The sequence below is a fragment of the Bidens hawaiensis genome, unplaced genomic scaffold, assembly GCF_021521415.1.
Source record: "Bidens hawaiensis isolate Kalapana, Puna unplaced genomic scaffold, B.hawaiensis_p1.1 tig00040568_1, whole genome shotgun sequence".
Taxonomy (NCBI): Eukaryota; Viridiplantae; Streptophyta; class Magnoliopsida; order Asterales; family Asteraceae; genus Bidens; species Bidens hawaiensis.
The window spans coordinates 23,398-41,567 of NW_027497158.1; the positions used below are offsets into that span (position 1 = coordinate 23,398).

An 18,170-nucleotide genomic window follows, 5' to 3' on the forward strand; every position below is an offset into this window, starting at 1 on the left:
GTACACAAAGATCACCAAACAAAACCGAATCTTTCTCCAAACCAAAAAAATAAGCATAAAACACTCATATGCACTCTTAAATTTAACATATTTTCATTTTCATATGTATCTCATTTTTCAAGATTCATCTTCACGGTTTGTGCTGTGCATAGATTGATGATCGGACAGAATGGCGAGGAGGGATGGGTTTTCCATTCACTTGTACTTGCTCCAAAAAATCCAGACGAACCGATCTGAACTCATAATGCTGCAAAAAGATAAAAATAATAAATGGTTAAACGAGTGCGAATATGTTATTATATATTTGCAGAATTAACAAACCTTCTCGTTCCAAGAAAAATTGTTGTTACGAAAATATGGATCCAATAGTATAACCTGGTCACCTTCTTTAATCTGTACAAAAAAGAGACTGACAAATTAAATAGCCACCAAAACATTAATGAAAAAAAGCAGCAATTTAATTGTTCAAAAGACGTAATTCTCCGAAGGATGATATTTTTGTAAAATTAATGTATTATTGAAAAAAAAATTTTGTAAACCTTTTTGTGTTGCAGTACTATAGTAAATAGTAACCGGTTGTAACCCCCTCGTGAATTCTTTTTTTTTTTTTATTTATATGTTTGAAGTAGTTTTTCTTTAATAGCGTTTAATACTTAACATCCAATATAAATCTAAATATAAAACTAGTTCAATTATTTTGTCTACATTTTATAATTTTATTGAAAACCAAGCTGTATCAAACAAAAAATCTATTTTGGTCTCGTTATATCCAAAAAATATTTGATGTTGGATACAACTCAGTTTTTAACAAAACTTACATCAACATGTGGACAAGAAAGTTGTGTCTGGATTTATATTAGATATTAAATATGACAAAATATTAGAGAAAAACTACATTGCATATAAAATGAAAACTGAAAAAATAAATAGAAAAAGGAAAATTGACCTCAGTTACAGAAAAAGAAAAAGTTGATTTAATAAATGCCTTCAGTTTTACAAAATTTGACTTAAGGTTGCTAAACAAGATTTTAAAAACTTACAGCTTCATTGCTCATCCCGTATACTGTAAGGACAAAACATATTTGGTTTGAATCGCACACCAAATAATACCTGCAATAATTCAAATACATGAAGTGTATAAACGAGTCAATTCGGGTATTATCATTATAAAATTAAACGGGCGAAATGGGCTGGAAATTACTTACAGAGGAGTAATATTCTCATGCTTAATGAAAAAAAGAACTTTTCCCACCACTGCAATTGTCTTGTTGAGACCATCTAACAGGTTATCAATGGTAGCCCGTTTGTAAGATGGCTTCACTTGAAACCAAAAAGAAAGATAACAACTTAAAATAAAATCAATAGATAATAAGATAAGAGATGGATGGATGTTTATGAAAAATGATATAAAGTTAGGTGGCTTACATTGAACTTCAGTAAGAGATGATGTCAGCGAAGCAAGTCGTTTAGCCTTAATTTGTCCCTGGATAACAAATACTTGATATCAATAATCAATCTTTGTGAAAGAAACATTTAGGTGTGTTTATTTAATAAACGAGCAAACATAAACAAATGATTTTATTTGTTTATTGATGTACGTGAACGTTCGTGCATTCAAAAATTCGTTTGCCTCTGTTCAAGTTCGTTCCTTTAGGTTTTAATATACACAACTAAAAAAAATTTCTGCATTACAACTTGGTCTAATTTTATAACTTTATAGGCCAATATATTGTTCTAAGTAATGTTCGTTCCTTTATGTTCAGTTATGTTTGTCCGTTTGCGTTCGTGAACCGTTCATTTATACTGTTAATAAGCAAACATAAATGAACACGAACACGTTCATTTTCTTAATGAACAAACACAAACAAGAAGACCCCATTTTTTTAATGGTTCGTGTTCGATCGTTTGTTCGTTTAAAGTTAAACGAACCAACACGAACATGCTCCGTTTGTATCAGTTTGTTTACAAGCCTAATTCATGCAAATGAACTAAGGCATGTTGAATTTCAATCTCATAAGAAAAATATACATTAAAAAAAAGATTACTAAGAATATCAAGAAACTGAAACGCACCTTCAACAGACTGTCTAACTTATCAAAAAGATTAATCATCTTTTTAACTTCCTCGGTAGCATTAAGACAAGGATCTAGTGATGCAGCTGCTTCAAATCCACTAAGGGCCCTCTCATAATTCTCCAAATATGTATGTACCTGAATTAGTGAAAAAAACACAATTTTAAGTCAACAAAACATATACAAGAATCTTAAAAATAGGCCTATAAAGAGCCTAGCCCCTCGCAAGCTACCTGAGATCAAATAGATAAAAAGCTCGAAATGAGATGAGCCTTATCAAGCCCGAGCCTCAAATAAAGCTCGTTTAGTTATCGAGCCCGAGCTCGAGCCTTGTATGGGAAAATCATTTAAACTCGTCAACTTTAACGGGCCTTGTGAATTTTTAAGTTAACTCTTTTAGACTTATATGTATTAATTTCACACAGCACAGCTGAGCTCTAGCCAAGCTTTGGCTCATTTGAGGGTATCTAAAAATATATAAAAATAATAAAAAATGTATATAAATTAATTAATAAATAATAAACGAGCCAAGCTCGGGCTTGAAGAACCGACTCACCAGCCGAGCTTGAACTTTAGAAAAGGTGCTCGAAACGAGCCTACTCAAGCTCAGCTCGTTTACACCCCTAAATATAAAAGAACAAGTATTTATGTTAAAAAACTTGATTTAAGCTTGCTCAAGATCATCTAGAGAGAGATACTTACAGTAGCACAGTTAAAAAATAAATCTGGGTTCAATTTCATGCTCTCATCTTTTTCCTATTGCATCATCAAAGAAAAAGAGTAAAACAATTTTGACATTTTCCAAGAAAGAATAAAGGGGGGCGGGGGGTGTTAAAAATAGATTGCAAACATACGGCGTTTTGGTATGCTTTCAAAGACTGTTGTAATTTGCTGTGATCCCATGCACCCGTGACAAAGAAACATGTGAGACAAGCATTTCCAAGATTGTCTGTTAAAAAACAATGTTGTCTCAATCAAATAAGAAGCGTTTAGTGATGATTAATTGCATGTTTAATATTGAGACACATCACAAAATATATCTTACACCATGAATTCCCATCCTTGACATCTAGAGCAATAGCTTCTTTCGCGTGTTTGATGCTTTCAGCAACAATTTCTTCCTGATTTTCAGCACCTAAATATCAATAAGAAACTGTAAATAGTTAACTTAATGACGATAAAACATGACTAAATAGCAAGTTGACTATGACAATAAACAATCAATGTTTCTTACCTTGAGCCATTCGTCTTTCAAGCATTGATAGCTGACTTAATATCCTTTTGTTTGGACCCTGTAATATGACCCGTTAAAAACAATAACAAAAGGTTCAAATTGCACTTAGTTAGCATTAATAAGATTAAAAAACTTATCAAACAAGCAACCTTGCTTAGAGCAAGAGTAAAGCAGTTCCTTGTTGCAGGCAAATCTCCCTTTTTCCAAATACAATTTCCTAAACATAACCATGCGTCTGCAAGTGATGGATTCAACTTAACCTGTAAAAGCAAATAACTGAATCAAAATGAGAAACTTAAATCAAGATGTTTTCAGATTTTAGTTTTCACTCACAGCTTTAGAAAGATGATCTTCTGCTTTCTTTGAATACTCTTCAAAGACATCTAATATCTTTCCTCTCAAATATTCATATGTTGCTCGTTGTGTAGCCAGTTTTCTCTCTTCTGCTCATCATAATCATAGCCAAGGTTTAAAAAAACAGAATCGCGCCTCGAGGCGTTTTCCCTTAGCCTCACGAGGCGTAAGCCCGAGGCGGAATTAAAAATTAAATATAAAAATTATATATCTTATAAAAAAGAAAATATTAAGCATATTAGGAAAAGTTTAAGGTCAAATTTAACATAAATTTAAACATTAAGGGTAAAAAATGTAATTTAGTAAAAAGAAATAATACAAATACATAACCCTAATGATATCTCCATTCATTCCATCACATATTAACCCTAATATTCAGCCATCATTCAAGCTTTTCTCCATCTGCTCAACAATTCCCCGCTCGCTGTATCTGCTCATCACTATTGAAGATTTTCAATGTACTTCATACAAGTAGGCGTCGATCTCTTCTTATTCTTGCTGCCTAATTCCGTTGAGGCGGTTAAGATTCGGTTCATAGATTATCGCCTCAGCCTTCAGAGGCGTGCATAAAAATGAACCCCATGAGGCGCCACCTCATAAGCGGTTTCTTGCCACCTCGTCTCAAGGCGCGCCTCAAACGTTTTTTTAAACCATGATCATAGCAAATAAACGCATTCAATTAAAAATTTTACAGATTAACTTATACTAATCGCAAATTAACACTTAACTAGGAGTATAAACGAGCCGACCCGTTCATGAGCTACTCGAGATCAGCTCGTGAAAATTAAGTTACTCTAATCGCAAATGAGCACTTAACCTAATCCTTGTACCAATTTCACCTTCTACTATAAGAATGAATAGTGATAAACCAGGGTTTATAATAATAAGTGTACCGGGAGGAATTGAATCGAGGAGATTAAGTGCGATTTGAGATTGCGTTTGCAGCTTGTTGATTTTGTCATTGACGTCTTTAGGAAAATAAGTGTCGCGTATCCTGTACAGATCGTCGCTAGCTTCTGTTGCCTTTTGCATCAAATCTTCCATGCCTTTATTTGGATCAAGCTGTGTGCACTCCAACTTCAAAGTTTGCAACCCACCCACTCGGGTTTAGTTTTTTTTAAAGAAAAAAAAAATAAAACCTGGTTATTTCGGGTAACCCATGGCAAGAGGGTGCATTTGTTTTCGATTTAGTGGTTCGCTTTGTAAGTTAAAACTTATATGGAATACGTAGACTGGGGTATCAGTACTCTCTAAATTTGAAAAATGTGGTAGACTAAATAAAAGAAAGTCGTTGTTCTAAAAAATTTCTTTTACTCACTAGTTTAATGAGCATTAATCAAACAAACCTTCCAACATAAGAAGAAAGTGTTGGGTTCTATACGGCTCGTCTTGCGTTGGGCAGTAGAAGACTTGAAGGGTTGAATGGGCTGGCCACCCACTCAATTTTAGTGGTCCGTTTATTTTATTTCTTGTAACTTGTGAATAAAGAAATAAACCCTAGCATTCCTATATAAACCATATTGTATCATGTATTTTTGTGAGCACCTCAATAAAAAAAGAGACCCTGTTCGTTGCCCATGAACGTAGGTTACACACCCTGACCGAACCACGTAAATCCCGTGTCTTTACCTTTATTGCTTTACGATTATTATTATTATAATTGTTCGTGTGTTTTTGTTGTTGAAGTTGCATGTTCATTGACCTACTGCCGCCACTAGCTAACATACAATCAATATTAAGATATAATATTGATTTGAAAGTGTGTATTTGCAATATGTGATCCGTGAGAAAGTCAAAGCCACCAACCTCCTTTTCAACAATTAATATTACGATTGAAGAATCAATAGCCGCACATTCCTAACTTCAACTGCTGTTCCGTTTCGATCGGTACGTTGCTGCCACTGGTTTTGCTTGGTTTTCTTGAGTTATTAATTTAGTTCAGATTAGTGTTGGGTTTTGTCATTTATTCCGCTGCTGCGTTTATTCGTCTCGTATTATTATTCGTTTTAGAAATCAATTAGAAATATCGTTAAGTTCTTAAGGCCCTAGCCGTTGTATTGTATTGATTTCTGTTGCTCTATCCGACTCCTTTCGGGTCAGCCGCGTACACTTAATACCTAACAAGTGGTATCAGAGCCAGTGTTGGCTCTCACTCTTTGATCTTCGATATTATGGCTGATAAGGGTAAAACGAAAATCGAGAAGTTTGATAGATAAAACTTTGGATGGTGGAAGATGCAAAATACGGATTTGCTGATACAGAAGGATTTGGATGTGGCTTTGGAGGAACCGCCTGAGAAGATTACAGATGAGTGGCAAGCTATTGACAAGAAGGTGAAGTCAACGATTAGGCTTGCCTTGTCTATGAACGTGGCGTACAACATCTTAGACGAAACCACAGCACATGGAATCATGGAGGCGTTGTCAAACATGTATGAGAAACCATCGTCTACAAACAAGGTGTTCATAATCCGGGAGTTGGTTAACACACGCATGAAAGAGGGAGGTTCTGTTACTGAACACATATACACCTTCAATTCTCACCTGAGACGTTTATCATCGGTGAAGTTCAAGATTGATGATGAATTGCAAGCTTACATGGACTCTGAAAGATGTCAGAATAATTCCTAGGTTAAGGAAGATGGTGATTTCTGTTGGGCAGCTTGACGATCAAGGTTATGATGTTACTTTCGGAGGAGGGCAATGGAAGGTCATAAAGGGTAACTTGGTAATTGTAGCATTTCGCTTTTTCCGTTTCATGTTTATACCCGACCCGGTTCGTGTTAGGGTGATTTATTAATAAAAGATTTCTTTTATTTAATTATTTCCTTTATATATTTATTACTTAACTATCAAAGATGTGCAAAAACGACCCTTAATTAATAAAAAATCCAATTTTGTGTCCAATACCAAAAAGCAAGGACCCAAATGCAAATATTATTATAATCTTTTTTCTTTCCCTCTCTTCCCCATCGCCGACAACCGTATACCCCCCCCCCCCTTTGCTTGACCCTCAATTCTCGGGTATAATCAAAAATTGATATCACCAAATCTTTTATTACCAAAAACGCATCACACCGACGGTTTAAACAAGGAAAAACGAATCAAATTGACAGAGAATTCAATTAAAACAAATCGCGGCTGACCTAGCCTCTAAATTGCTATATAAACACAATGATAATTCAATTAAACGTGCACACACATTCCTCATAACCCTGCAAAACTAAGCCCTAACACAATTGCAAGCAACGTGGCCGTTAGGACCTGCCTTCAACCCAAGCTCAGGGTGCGACTGTTTGTTGTTTGCTAGCCTGCAATCCGCATCGATAAACGGTAATTAATACATGGTTTATACTCATTTTTAATCGGCAATCAAAAGCCCTAAATCAATTTTAACGAACAATGAACCAATCAACGAATTGAATTCTTAGGGTTTATAATTGAATTTGGGTACTGGTTGGATCTGTTTAAATATATTGCAGAACATGTTTAACTAAAACTGAAGCACCAGCCTGATGGCTGGTGCGTTTCTGGTAAAACCATGGAGCCGGTCCAAGCGCGGGTTCGAACCCCCTAGACCCAGTTTTTCATTTTTATTTTGTTTAAATCTTTGTTTTATTGTTAATTATAAACATAATATAATATTAAATAAACTTTGTTTTAACGAAACCGAACCTCGAAAGCATTATTTTGGCCAAAGTTCATATATATATTTTTATCTAAATATATATATATATATATATATATATATGCATAAATAATATGAAACAAAAATGTATTTTTATTTCAATCAATCTAGCTTAAAGATTCAAATAATTTCCCGTAATATATATACCTATATATATATATTTATCTAAATATATATAATTAAATAATTGACAATAATGTTTCATTTATATATACCATGTTTATTAATACATAATATTGGTTATGATTATTTATAAAATCTAATTACTTGACAATATAAGCAAAGATAAAATAAATCGCCTATATTGTTTACCAAATAATAATATTAGCATTAATAATAATAATAATAGTAATAATAATATAAATACTAACAATAATAAATATAATGTTTTAAAACCCTAAAAGATGCCAAATCTTTCAAACCGATTAAATCAAAATAATAATATCCCATCAAAATCAAATCGTTATATCTTATTAATTTTTTTCCTCATTTATTGATTATACTATCGTTAACAATTAGGGCATCTTTGTTGACGTATCTTTGAAGGCTTGAACGTGTTCATCCTCACTTTTTGTTTTTATCTCATCCTCATTAACCCACCTATAAGGTAAGTAATTCACATCCCCCTTTTTACCGTTTTATATTTTGGGGGCGTTATGCGTTAAATCATTTTCACTACAATTCCACTGTTTGCGTTGTTGATATTTCTCAATTAGTTATACGTGCAAATGTGATTATGTGTTTATTTTATGTATTGGTGGTTGGTATCTCATCCTCATCCTCATTAGTATGATCATACGCCGTCAGAGTAGCTCGTTATCCATGGGATTCGAGTGAAAAGACAACTTTTATATTATTGTTATATTGTTGTTATGCTAGTTGTAGTTGTGACATTTGAGCCAAAACAAGGTACACCTCAGTACGTATTTACCGATTAAGCAAATAAACGCCTTTTGCGTAACAAACGAACGATTAACCGAACGGGTCGGGTTATGACCCAGATATCTCGGGGGGCCATTTATAAGTGATATACGATCTATACAAGCTAAAATATTAGAAATATGGTCTTAGTTTGATAGCAAACAAGTTAAACGAAAACATGCTCGTTTAACCACCCGCTATAGATTTAAACGCGAAAGATAGTTACAAACCAAGCATTGTATCACCCGTTAAGCCGAAAAAGACTTACCAAACACTTATTTGAAATGTTTTAAGCGATCCGTGAAAATATTTTTGATTTTTACAAACATATAGTATGTTTTTATAATTTTATACAAAACTAGCCGAAAAACACTTGTTTTCGAGTTGTTTAACGCACCCGATAAGTTTTTCGCGCCAAAAACCGAACCCGAACTAAATTTGGACCGGGCTTTTCGTATTTGGGCTTGAGAAACCAGATTAATGGGCCAAAACAGCCCATCATGGGCCCATAAGGTGTTCCGCCCGCAGCCGCCACCCCCCCTTGTTTTTCTTTCACATTTAAACTAGATTCAAGCCATTTCCAACACCAACTCTTGAAAATTCTGGACATAAACCCTGTTCCAGCCAAAAACCTTCAAACCCTAAGGTATGGGGCTTAAATAAGTAGCTTTTTTACTTGTTTAAACTTGTTTAATACCATAAAAACATGTCTTGGTTACTAAAAATCATTCCTAACCGTGTAAAAATCCTAAAAATGGTCCATAAACATGTTTTGATCATACACATGGTAAGGAACCTGTTTTGATAGTTTTTTTGGCCATAAACATCTTTCGCGTTTAAATCTATAGCGGGTGGTTAAACGAGCATGTTTTCGTTTAACTTGTTTGCTATCAAACTAAGACCATATTTCTAATATTTTAGCTTGTATAGATCGTATATCACTTATAAATGGCCCCCCGAGATATCTGGGTCATAACCCGACCCGTTCGGTTAATCGTTCGTTTGTTACGCAAAAGGCGTTTATTTGCTTAATCGGTAAATACTTACTGAGGTGTACCTTGTTTTGGCTCAAATGTCACATTCTCCCCCCGTTAGAAAATTTCGTTCCCAAAATTCGATTATTCAACTTTGTCTTTGTTTGGAAACAGGTACGGGTATTTCTTTTTGAATTCAGATTTCCGCTCCCACGTGAATTCGGGTCCCCTTTGTGAATTCCACCGAACTTTTACTAGAGAGATTTTGTTGTGTCTTAATTGTTTTATTTTTCCCTCTAATATTTCCACCGGTTCTTCAACGAAATTCAGTTTTTTGTTTATGTTTAAGTCTTTTAATGGCACGATTTCGGTTTCGTCAGAAAGACACTTTTTCAGTTTCGACACATGAAAGACATCGTGAATAGAACTCATGTAACGATTCCGGCAAAATCAGGTATACCCTAGCCGGTATATACTATTTATGTGTTATTTAATAAGGAATATATGAATTATAATGCGTTGATACGAGTATGTATGATTCACAGTACGGATTATACTCGATTATACAGTTAATCGTATTGGAAATACGATCAACCGATTAACGGTTGTTGAAACCCGAACGAATCGAGGATTACATTATAGACGAGATATATGATATTTAGTGATGTTTACGAAGTATTAAAGCTTCGGGATAAGTGAATTAAAGCACAGAAAAAGAATTTTCGAGTTAATGGTACGTCAGTACGTTAAACGGAACCTTTAATACCAAACCGAGCAAGAGACAATCGATCAAGCCGAAAAAGATGCGCAATTATTAATAATATGATGTTTTAAGTTAATAAATGTCATGGTTTAAGTTTTTAAAGTTTTAAATCGGTTTTATATAAATTTTTTTTTAAGCCGAAAACGACCATTTTAGCCTCGTTTTAAGCCGAATTAAACAGTTAACCGAAAAACGAACTGAACCAGATTATCCAAAACATTATCCGGATTTCAGAAATCCAAATGAGTGGCTAAGAATGGAAAGGTGGGTCCCACCCCACCTCCCCCTTGAGTTCCGATCGGCTAGGGGTTTATACCCCAAGCCTTATCATTTTTTTTTCTGAACCAACCATTTCAAGTTCTTCAACTCTCTCCAAATATTGAACTAAAAACCGAGATTTGTAGCAAGAACAACGAGGTAAAGATCGAGTTATTTACGTTTTCATCTTCCTTTCTCGAGTTTATTTGCAAGAAAATGAGGTTTCAAGTGAAAAAGGGTGAAAACCCGAGATGAAACTGATTCTTGCATGATCAAGCGATGTATACGGGTTATACAAGGGATCTTGGTCCAAGAAAGGAGTTAAACGAACCAAAAACGAATTTTTACGGTTTAAACTTTAGTTTTGAAACAATAACCGAAACTATAGTGTAAGAGGCTTGATGGTGAGTGTAACTTGCTTGGTATTGTGGTATGTTGGTTGTAGGTTCTGTATTTAGTGGTAGATAAGGCGGAAAGACGAGTTTGTAGCTTGTAGTGGCGGAAAACAAAAGGTATATTCGGTTTATGTTCGATTATGAGTGTTTTGGACAGATTGTGGTACATTTAGAGTTAGGCTACGAAATTTCACAGAGATGATCTACACATGAAAATATGAGATCTGTGAAAATTTGGTAATTTTTGGACAAAGGATGAATATTTGGTGAATTTAATGCTCGGTTTTGGCTAAAAATGGTGAAAAATAGTTAAATATCATGAAAAATTCTGGAAAATTCCAGATAAGCTTTTTATAACATGCAAAAGTTACACACGAAATTTTAGGTCCGTTGGAGAAGTCTAAGTAGGCTTTTCGGTTAAACGAGTTCTAGGGTTTTCTAGCTCGGTTTTAGTGAAAATGGCATGTAAAAAGAGATTTTGGTTCTGGAAAAATTACAAGGGACTATGGGGATGGCAGGGGTCATCCAAGAAAAATTTGGGATTTTTCTAAGATCGTTTGGTATTTACGACATATTTAGTGTTTAAATGGTGTTTAAAAATAGATAAATAAATTTTAAATATAAAAATTAATTCTGGAAATATTTTTATAAAATTCCCTAATGTCAAAAAGTGATTTGTGCAAAATTTCAAGATCCGAGATTAAACGGATAATTATTTGTGCTAAAAAGAAAATAAAAACAAACTTTTAAAGCTTAAAACGCGTAAACCGGTAAAGTTCGCCTAAACGAACTGACTGATGTATAAAAACCCTAAAAATGGACTATTTTCATATAACTAAGTTAAACAGGTAAAAATAAATCATCCGAAAATAATTCGGATGATTTGGGTAATTTTATCTGATTTAACAGTTCCCGTTACACTAAAGACGGAAACGGGTCCCGCGGCCAATCCGGGCGTCTAAACCGAGCTCTAATTTCACAACTTTAATTAAATTATCAGTCAACAACTATTTTCGGGTCGTGTGTGACCAAACTCATTTTTGAAACGTAAAAACGGATAACCATGCTGGGCACGCAAAAACGGGGAAAACAAACTAATAGTAATTTTAACTATTGAACTCTAAACGATATCACAATCTGAGTCCGGAGAAGTGTTTCTGGGTTAACATTGCCCCCGGAACGGGTACAGTACTGGGTTAACAGTGTCCCCAGAGGTACCGGTTAGCACGGTTAAAGTTATATTAATAGTGATTGTATAGTAACGAACTTAGGGATCGTATTACAGATCCGGATTAGTAGCTGCGTACTGTGTTACCTGCTTGTTTACGATAAGGTGAGTTTCACGATCCCCTTTTTCTGAATTGTTTTTAAATATTTTCCCGGGGCGAAAAGCATGTTATTATTGAAATGTTTAAGTACATACTGAATGCATGGATTTGCGTGTATTTATATATATTTTATTGTACGGGAATCGTACGGAAATGTACTAAGATGGTAATTGTCTGAGTTGCTAACATTGTAAGGCCCCGCAACACGAGTGATTAGCTAAAAGCCGGTAAAGTGTGAATAGTACTATTGGTCTGACAAACCCAACTGGTCCGGCATGGATTTGCTGATGTTTCCCAGCCAGTTGCACATGTCTATTTTGTTGTTATATATTTTGCTATGTAATGTTAGGCATAGCGGTTTGGGGCAGGTTCGTGGGCGGAGTATGCCACGGGGTTGTGTGTGGATAGTCAGAGGTTTCACTTGTGGACTCAGCATAATTACATCGCTAATATATGATTATTATAATGATTTGTCAATGTTTATTTAAATTAGTGAAACTCACCAACTATTCGTAGTTGACCCGTTTTCTTTACATGCTTTCTAGGTACTCCCAAACTGGAATAATTGCTTCATGCTTGACGATGCGTGCTTTTTTGTGGAAGCTTAATGATCTTTTTGTATTAAATATGTTAATGTAATGTTGGTAAAACTTATGTGCTAACGCCTAGACGATAACTAAACTCGGAACAATGTAATATGGTGTGAACTAATGTAGTGGTGTTTTCTTTATAAGCAATGCTGTTGATATCAGACGTGTCTGTTGCATCCCGTTTACGTTTCCGCTGCGGTTACGGGGTGTTACAGAATTTGGTATCAGAGCCAGGTTATAAAGAATTAGGATGTCTTTAAAAGATACCTAAAATATAACCAGTAGCTCAAGTATTATAGGATCTGAATATCAACTAATAATTTATAGTGACGAGATCTGGATGAACTTGGATGGACAAGTGAGTTATTATGGTCCGGAACATAATAACAGACTTGTCCGCACGAGGGAATTCAGGGGAAGTCACGGGGAACATTAATAGGTAAAATCGGCAACATATGTGTAAGTATATGATAATATTTTTATGTGACAAAGTTGTATAAGTATGTGTATATTAATCATGATTTACATTATGGAAGAAACTATATGTTTGCTAACTTGTGTACAGGTAGGGATGTCGAGATCACGAAGTCTGTCAGTGGAGGAGGACCCGGAGGAGGTCAGTTCCGGGAACTCTAGGAGCTTACGCCTAGCATCCAGCACGGAGCCTAGTGAGACTAGCCGTAGGAGTGCTAGCCTGTCCTCCCCTACTAGGGTTGCCAGATCCCCCACCCCACCCGCACCACAGGTCACCCCTACCCCTCCCAGACCCGGATCCCGCCTCACGGCGCGGATCAGTGTCCCCTATGTCCCACCTACCTCTACCCCACCCAGACCTACCTTCCACAGGGGCGAGTCCTCCCGCCCCCAGCCCGAGCCTGTGCCTCCACCCGTGTGGGGTACCCCTTGGCTGGAGAGGGATGAGCGTCCCTCCTCCGAGGCTGCATGGCTCCGAGTGCTCCACGAGCAGGTGGTTGAGCACACCATCGCCTTGACGGTGGGGATCCAGAGGAGAAGACACTTGGCGGACTGCGTACTGGACAGCCAGTACGCGATTGGCCAGCTGAGGAGGGAGGGCGCATACTCCTAGTGGATGATTGACCGGATGGAGACACGGATCCGGGGTTTGATGACGGTGTTGGTGGTGATGGTGGCAGTGTTGGTGTGGTTGGTATACCACCGTGCTTAGTTATGTTAGGGTGGTAGTAGTCAGGGTCCGCTTTTTGATACTCTGTGTAAGCAGTTAGTGACGATGCTAACATAGAGTGAATCTTGGGTAGTTATAGTACAGCCACTAGCCCATAGGGGTGTCTCTTTTGGGGATATCATTGTAGATACTTTTGGTGTATCATTCAAGCACTGACCCATAGCGGGTTATGTCGAAATGATGCCGATGTAGGACCGATGTATAAAAAAACTTAATCTATGGGATGATGTTTATGTTATATGTACTGATGTTTATTAATGAATGGAATGTGTGTTGTGTATCGAGATTGGAATTTGTATTAATTATATGTATTTTTCTTAATGTTGTGTAGAATGGCACCAAAACGGTCAGCTCGAATGTCAGAAGTGGATGTGGATCGTCTGATTGCTCGACAGTTAGAGGCGGCAATACCGGATATAGTATCGCGCATCGCCGCCAGTATTAATAATACGACCAATCCAGGCCCTGCGAGCAATCAAACGACCACCAATAATGATGGAGAACAAAATGTTAACCCTCCACCGAACGGTAACCCGATTCCGAGTAATGACGCACCGCCTAGGGTGGTCGTTACAGATAGTAATGGCCCTATACCTAGTGTAGAAACGAACCGCACTGAACCGACTCCTGCAACAAAGGGATGTTCAATCAAAGATTTTATGTTGTGCAAGCCCCTAGAATTTAGCTGGTCTGAGGGACCAAATGGGTTGGTTAAGTGGATTGAGAAAATAGAGTCTGTTGTGAACATCAGCAACTGCCCTGAGGATTACGTTGTTAAGTATGCTACCTGCACGTTCACGGACCATGCCTTGACATGGTGGAACATAATAGTGCAAACTCGCGGTCAGGCAGCGACAAGCCGCTTGACCTGGGCAGAGCTCAAGGCCCTTGTACTGGAACATTTCTGCCTGAAAAACGAACTACAGAAGATAGAAAACGAATTGTGGAATCTGGAGATGCAGGGGGCAGACCACTTGGGTTATACGAACCGATTTAATGAATTGTCGCGATTGGTGCCATGGTTGGTCACCCCAGAGTCAAAGAGGGTTGAGCGCTATATATGGGGACTAACTCCAGTAGTAAGGAGTATAGTCAACTCTGGGGGACACAAGACGTTTGAGGGTGCGGTGACGCAAGCTGGTATCGTCACATACGATTTCGTGAGGAGTGGGTCACTGAAGGTGGCAGGAGAGTCCGCTGGGGGAAAGCGAGGTACGTATGACAATAGGATCCAGGAGAAGCAGCAAAATAAACGTGCTCGGTCCACTGCCCAGAACTACGCCATGACTGGTTCAGGAGGAAGGCAGGAACCACAGAAAGGGACGTTCCCTAAGTGTGGGAAATGCGGTCTACACCATACCGATTCGGAAATTGGGACCACCATTGTGTCCAGTCCTTCCACACCTTTGACATATTATCGGTCTACACTCGCCCACATGATGAAAATTACATTTATCACATTTTGGCCATGGTCCCTTGTACCGATCTCGTTTCACCTCAGAACTACTCATGACATAATACTGTACTGTTGGGCGTGCACGTTTATTTGCTGGCCTTCCTTGTGATCCTGATCCATAATTGGTTCGCTTCATACCTGATGATTCCCCGGCCATTCTCAACACTCCGCTTCTTACCAAGTCGAAAGTCACAATGCCGGCTTGAGTCACGGCATTCTCGAACGAAGTGTGACCCACAGAGTTCACCAAACTCCTCACTTCCGGGGCTAAACCCCAAATATAACGTTCCACTCGTTTATTTTCAGGAGTTACTAACCATGGTACTAACGGGCCAATTCATTGAAGCGGTTCGTGTATCCCAAATGATCCGCTCCTTTCATCTCCAAACTCCAAAGTTCGTGTTCTAATCTTTGAATTTCGTTCCTTGGGCAGAAATGTTCCAGCATTAGTGTTTTGAGTTCAGCCCATGTCATGCGATTCACCGTATCTTGACATTTTATCTGTACCGTAGTGTTCCACCACATTAATGCGTGATCAGTAAAAGTAGAAGCAACATACTTGACTATGTTTTCCGGTGGACAATTGCTGATATTGAGGACAGATTCAGTCTTTTCGATCCATTTAATCAGCCCGTTTGGCCCTTCAGTGCCCTTGAAGTCAATCCGTTTGCAGGCCATAAAGTTTTTGATCGAATATTCCCTTCGTGGGGGATTAGGGTTGTTATTGTTATTGTTTGGGTTCGGTGGGGGATTATTTGCATTGGTAGAGGTATTTGCAATAGGTGGGGGATTGTTATTCGCAACTGTTTCATTGTTGGTTGGGGGAGCATTATTGTTTTGTTGTTGATTTGTTTGCATATTTGCGTTTACGCCGGCAGTTACTTGTGTTACAATAAGCGGGATTACTGCCTGCATTTGCCGAGTAATCATCTCGGCTATTTCTGCCTCAGTCATAGGGTTTGCTTTCTTTGGGGCCATTCTATAATGATAAACAAATATAAGCCAATTAGTACTAATTCCAGTGTACGGCACTGTATAATAATAATCATAATAAATGTTGTACAGGTAAACCAAATAACATACTGACATTTCACAAATTGTTCTGTACATTGATATCAAAAGTACATAGACTTAGCCTGTTAAAGGCCAGTGCTTACATGTATATATCAAAATCTGTCACTAAGTGACTGTTAGACTTAACCCTATAAGGGTCAGTGCTTGTAATAATGTACAAAATTGTGCCCCATATTAACGTAACATACTACTATATACATACATGGGATATCAAAAGATCATGTACACATAATTGTAATATTCCACATCTATCCATACAGACGATAGGCTAACCAAAAACATAAAAATAACAGCACCGTAATCACCCAGTAACAGTTCCACAGCCGAACTGTCACCCTATCCAAACAACAGTGGTGGTAGGCATCTGATTGCTGTAAGTTCAGTACTAGCTGATGTAACGTCGATACGTACTGGGTCACATCCCTCCTTTCCTGGTTAATGTTAGCTATGGCTATCGAGTGGTCTATCACACGGTCAGTCAGGACAGCCATCCAAGAGTTGTTTCCTGCGTTTGGGAGGTCAGGGCGAGGGGTAGGTATACTCAATGAACGAGAAGATGAAGTATCTACACTAGGGCGTGAAGGTCCTCCCTGGTCATGGGTAGATCTGAATGGAATCGAGGTAGGGTCAATCGGGGTTACCCTAATACGAGCAGTCTGCCGGACTCGCGCAGTAGCTGAAGTCGTCGGCGACAGGTGAATGGGTGGTGTGGGTAATCTGGCTACTCTAGCAGGTGAACGATACTGACTGTTAACTTCGTCTTGATCCCTGCGTGGTGACCTGGGTGGATAACTATCGCATCTGTAACCAGATAAATCAGGCACATTCCTGGGTAGCTCTCTACAAATAATTTCCTCTTCCACCTCTTCCTCTTCTTCCTCTGGTTCCTCTTCTGGGTCCTCCTCTTCTGGATCCTCCTCTGATTCTTCCTCGGGATCCTCCTCTACAGATATTACCGGTTCTTCTTCCGGTACATGGTCGTTATTCCTTGACATGATTCTGCACAAAGGTTAGTTATAAGAATAATAACTATTGCTATCACTAACTATTGTCGAGGAGATTATTTAATTAGACCAAATTTTAATATTAATTATATTAGAATATAATATTAGCTTTATTATGATTTTAATTATTATTATTATTTAAATCAATATTGAATATAAATGAATATAATATTCATTGTAACATTTACCGTCATCAACAGTATCATACGTACACGTATTCATACACTTTGTTTCACATAAGCATGTATGAGTGTTACATATATATATACTTTCACTTTACCTTTTATACACATATGTTGCCACATTTACCTAACCACGCATTCCGCGACTTCTCCCTGAATTCCCTCGTACAAGCAAGTCTGTTATTATGTTCCGGACCACAATAACTCACTTGCCCTACAAGTTCATCCCGACATCCATCAGTATATAATATTAATTTATTAATTAATTATTTTCCCAGAGTTAATCGAGCCTACGGTTATATTTTAGGTACCCTAAGAGATAACCTAATCCTTTGTAACCAATGGCTCTGATACCAACTTCTGTCACACCCCGACTAGCACAATGCGGGAGCGTAAAACGGGAATGTAACAGACACCTCTGATATCAACACATTGTTTATAAAGAAACATTACAAACTAATTTACAATATATTATATTTCTTTGTCCTATCGTTGTTTTCCAGTCTAGGTGATACAAACAAAACTAGTTCGTTAACTAAACGTTCTTACTACTAACGTCTTTGCTTCTATTCACATAGCATCAACCACACACTTCAGGCAAGTGACAGATCACTCAATCATTCCGATTTAGGTACACCTGAAAAGCAGTTTAAAATGGGTCAACTACTAGAGTT

At 37.4% G+C, this 18,170-nt stretch overlaps 1 protein-coding gene across 1 annotated transcript; it reads right to left on the reverse strand.

Annotated features, from left to right (window-relative positions):
- On the reverse strand, positions 1-4,713 carry LOC143592171 (uncharacterized). Its single transcript, XM_077072149.1, has 13 exons — positions 4,554-4,713; positions 3,640-3,749; positions 3,456-3,566; positions 3,307-3,364; positions 3,118-3,207; positions 2,927-3,021; positions 2,775-2,828; positions 2,073-2,210; positions 1,426-1,483; positions 1,206-1,320; positions 1,041-1,110; positions 322-393; positions 1-247 (listed from the first exon to the last, which is right to left on the reverse strand). The coding sequence occupies exons 1-13, from the start codon at positions 4,702-4,704 to the stop codon at positions 131-133; spliced, it is 1,239 nt and encodes a 412-aa protein (XP_076928264.1). The 5' UTR covers positions 4,705-4,713; the 3' UTR covers positions 1-130.
- Positions 4,714-18,170: the final 13,457 nt, after the last annotated feature.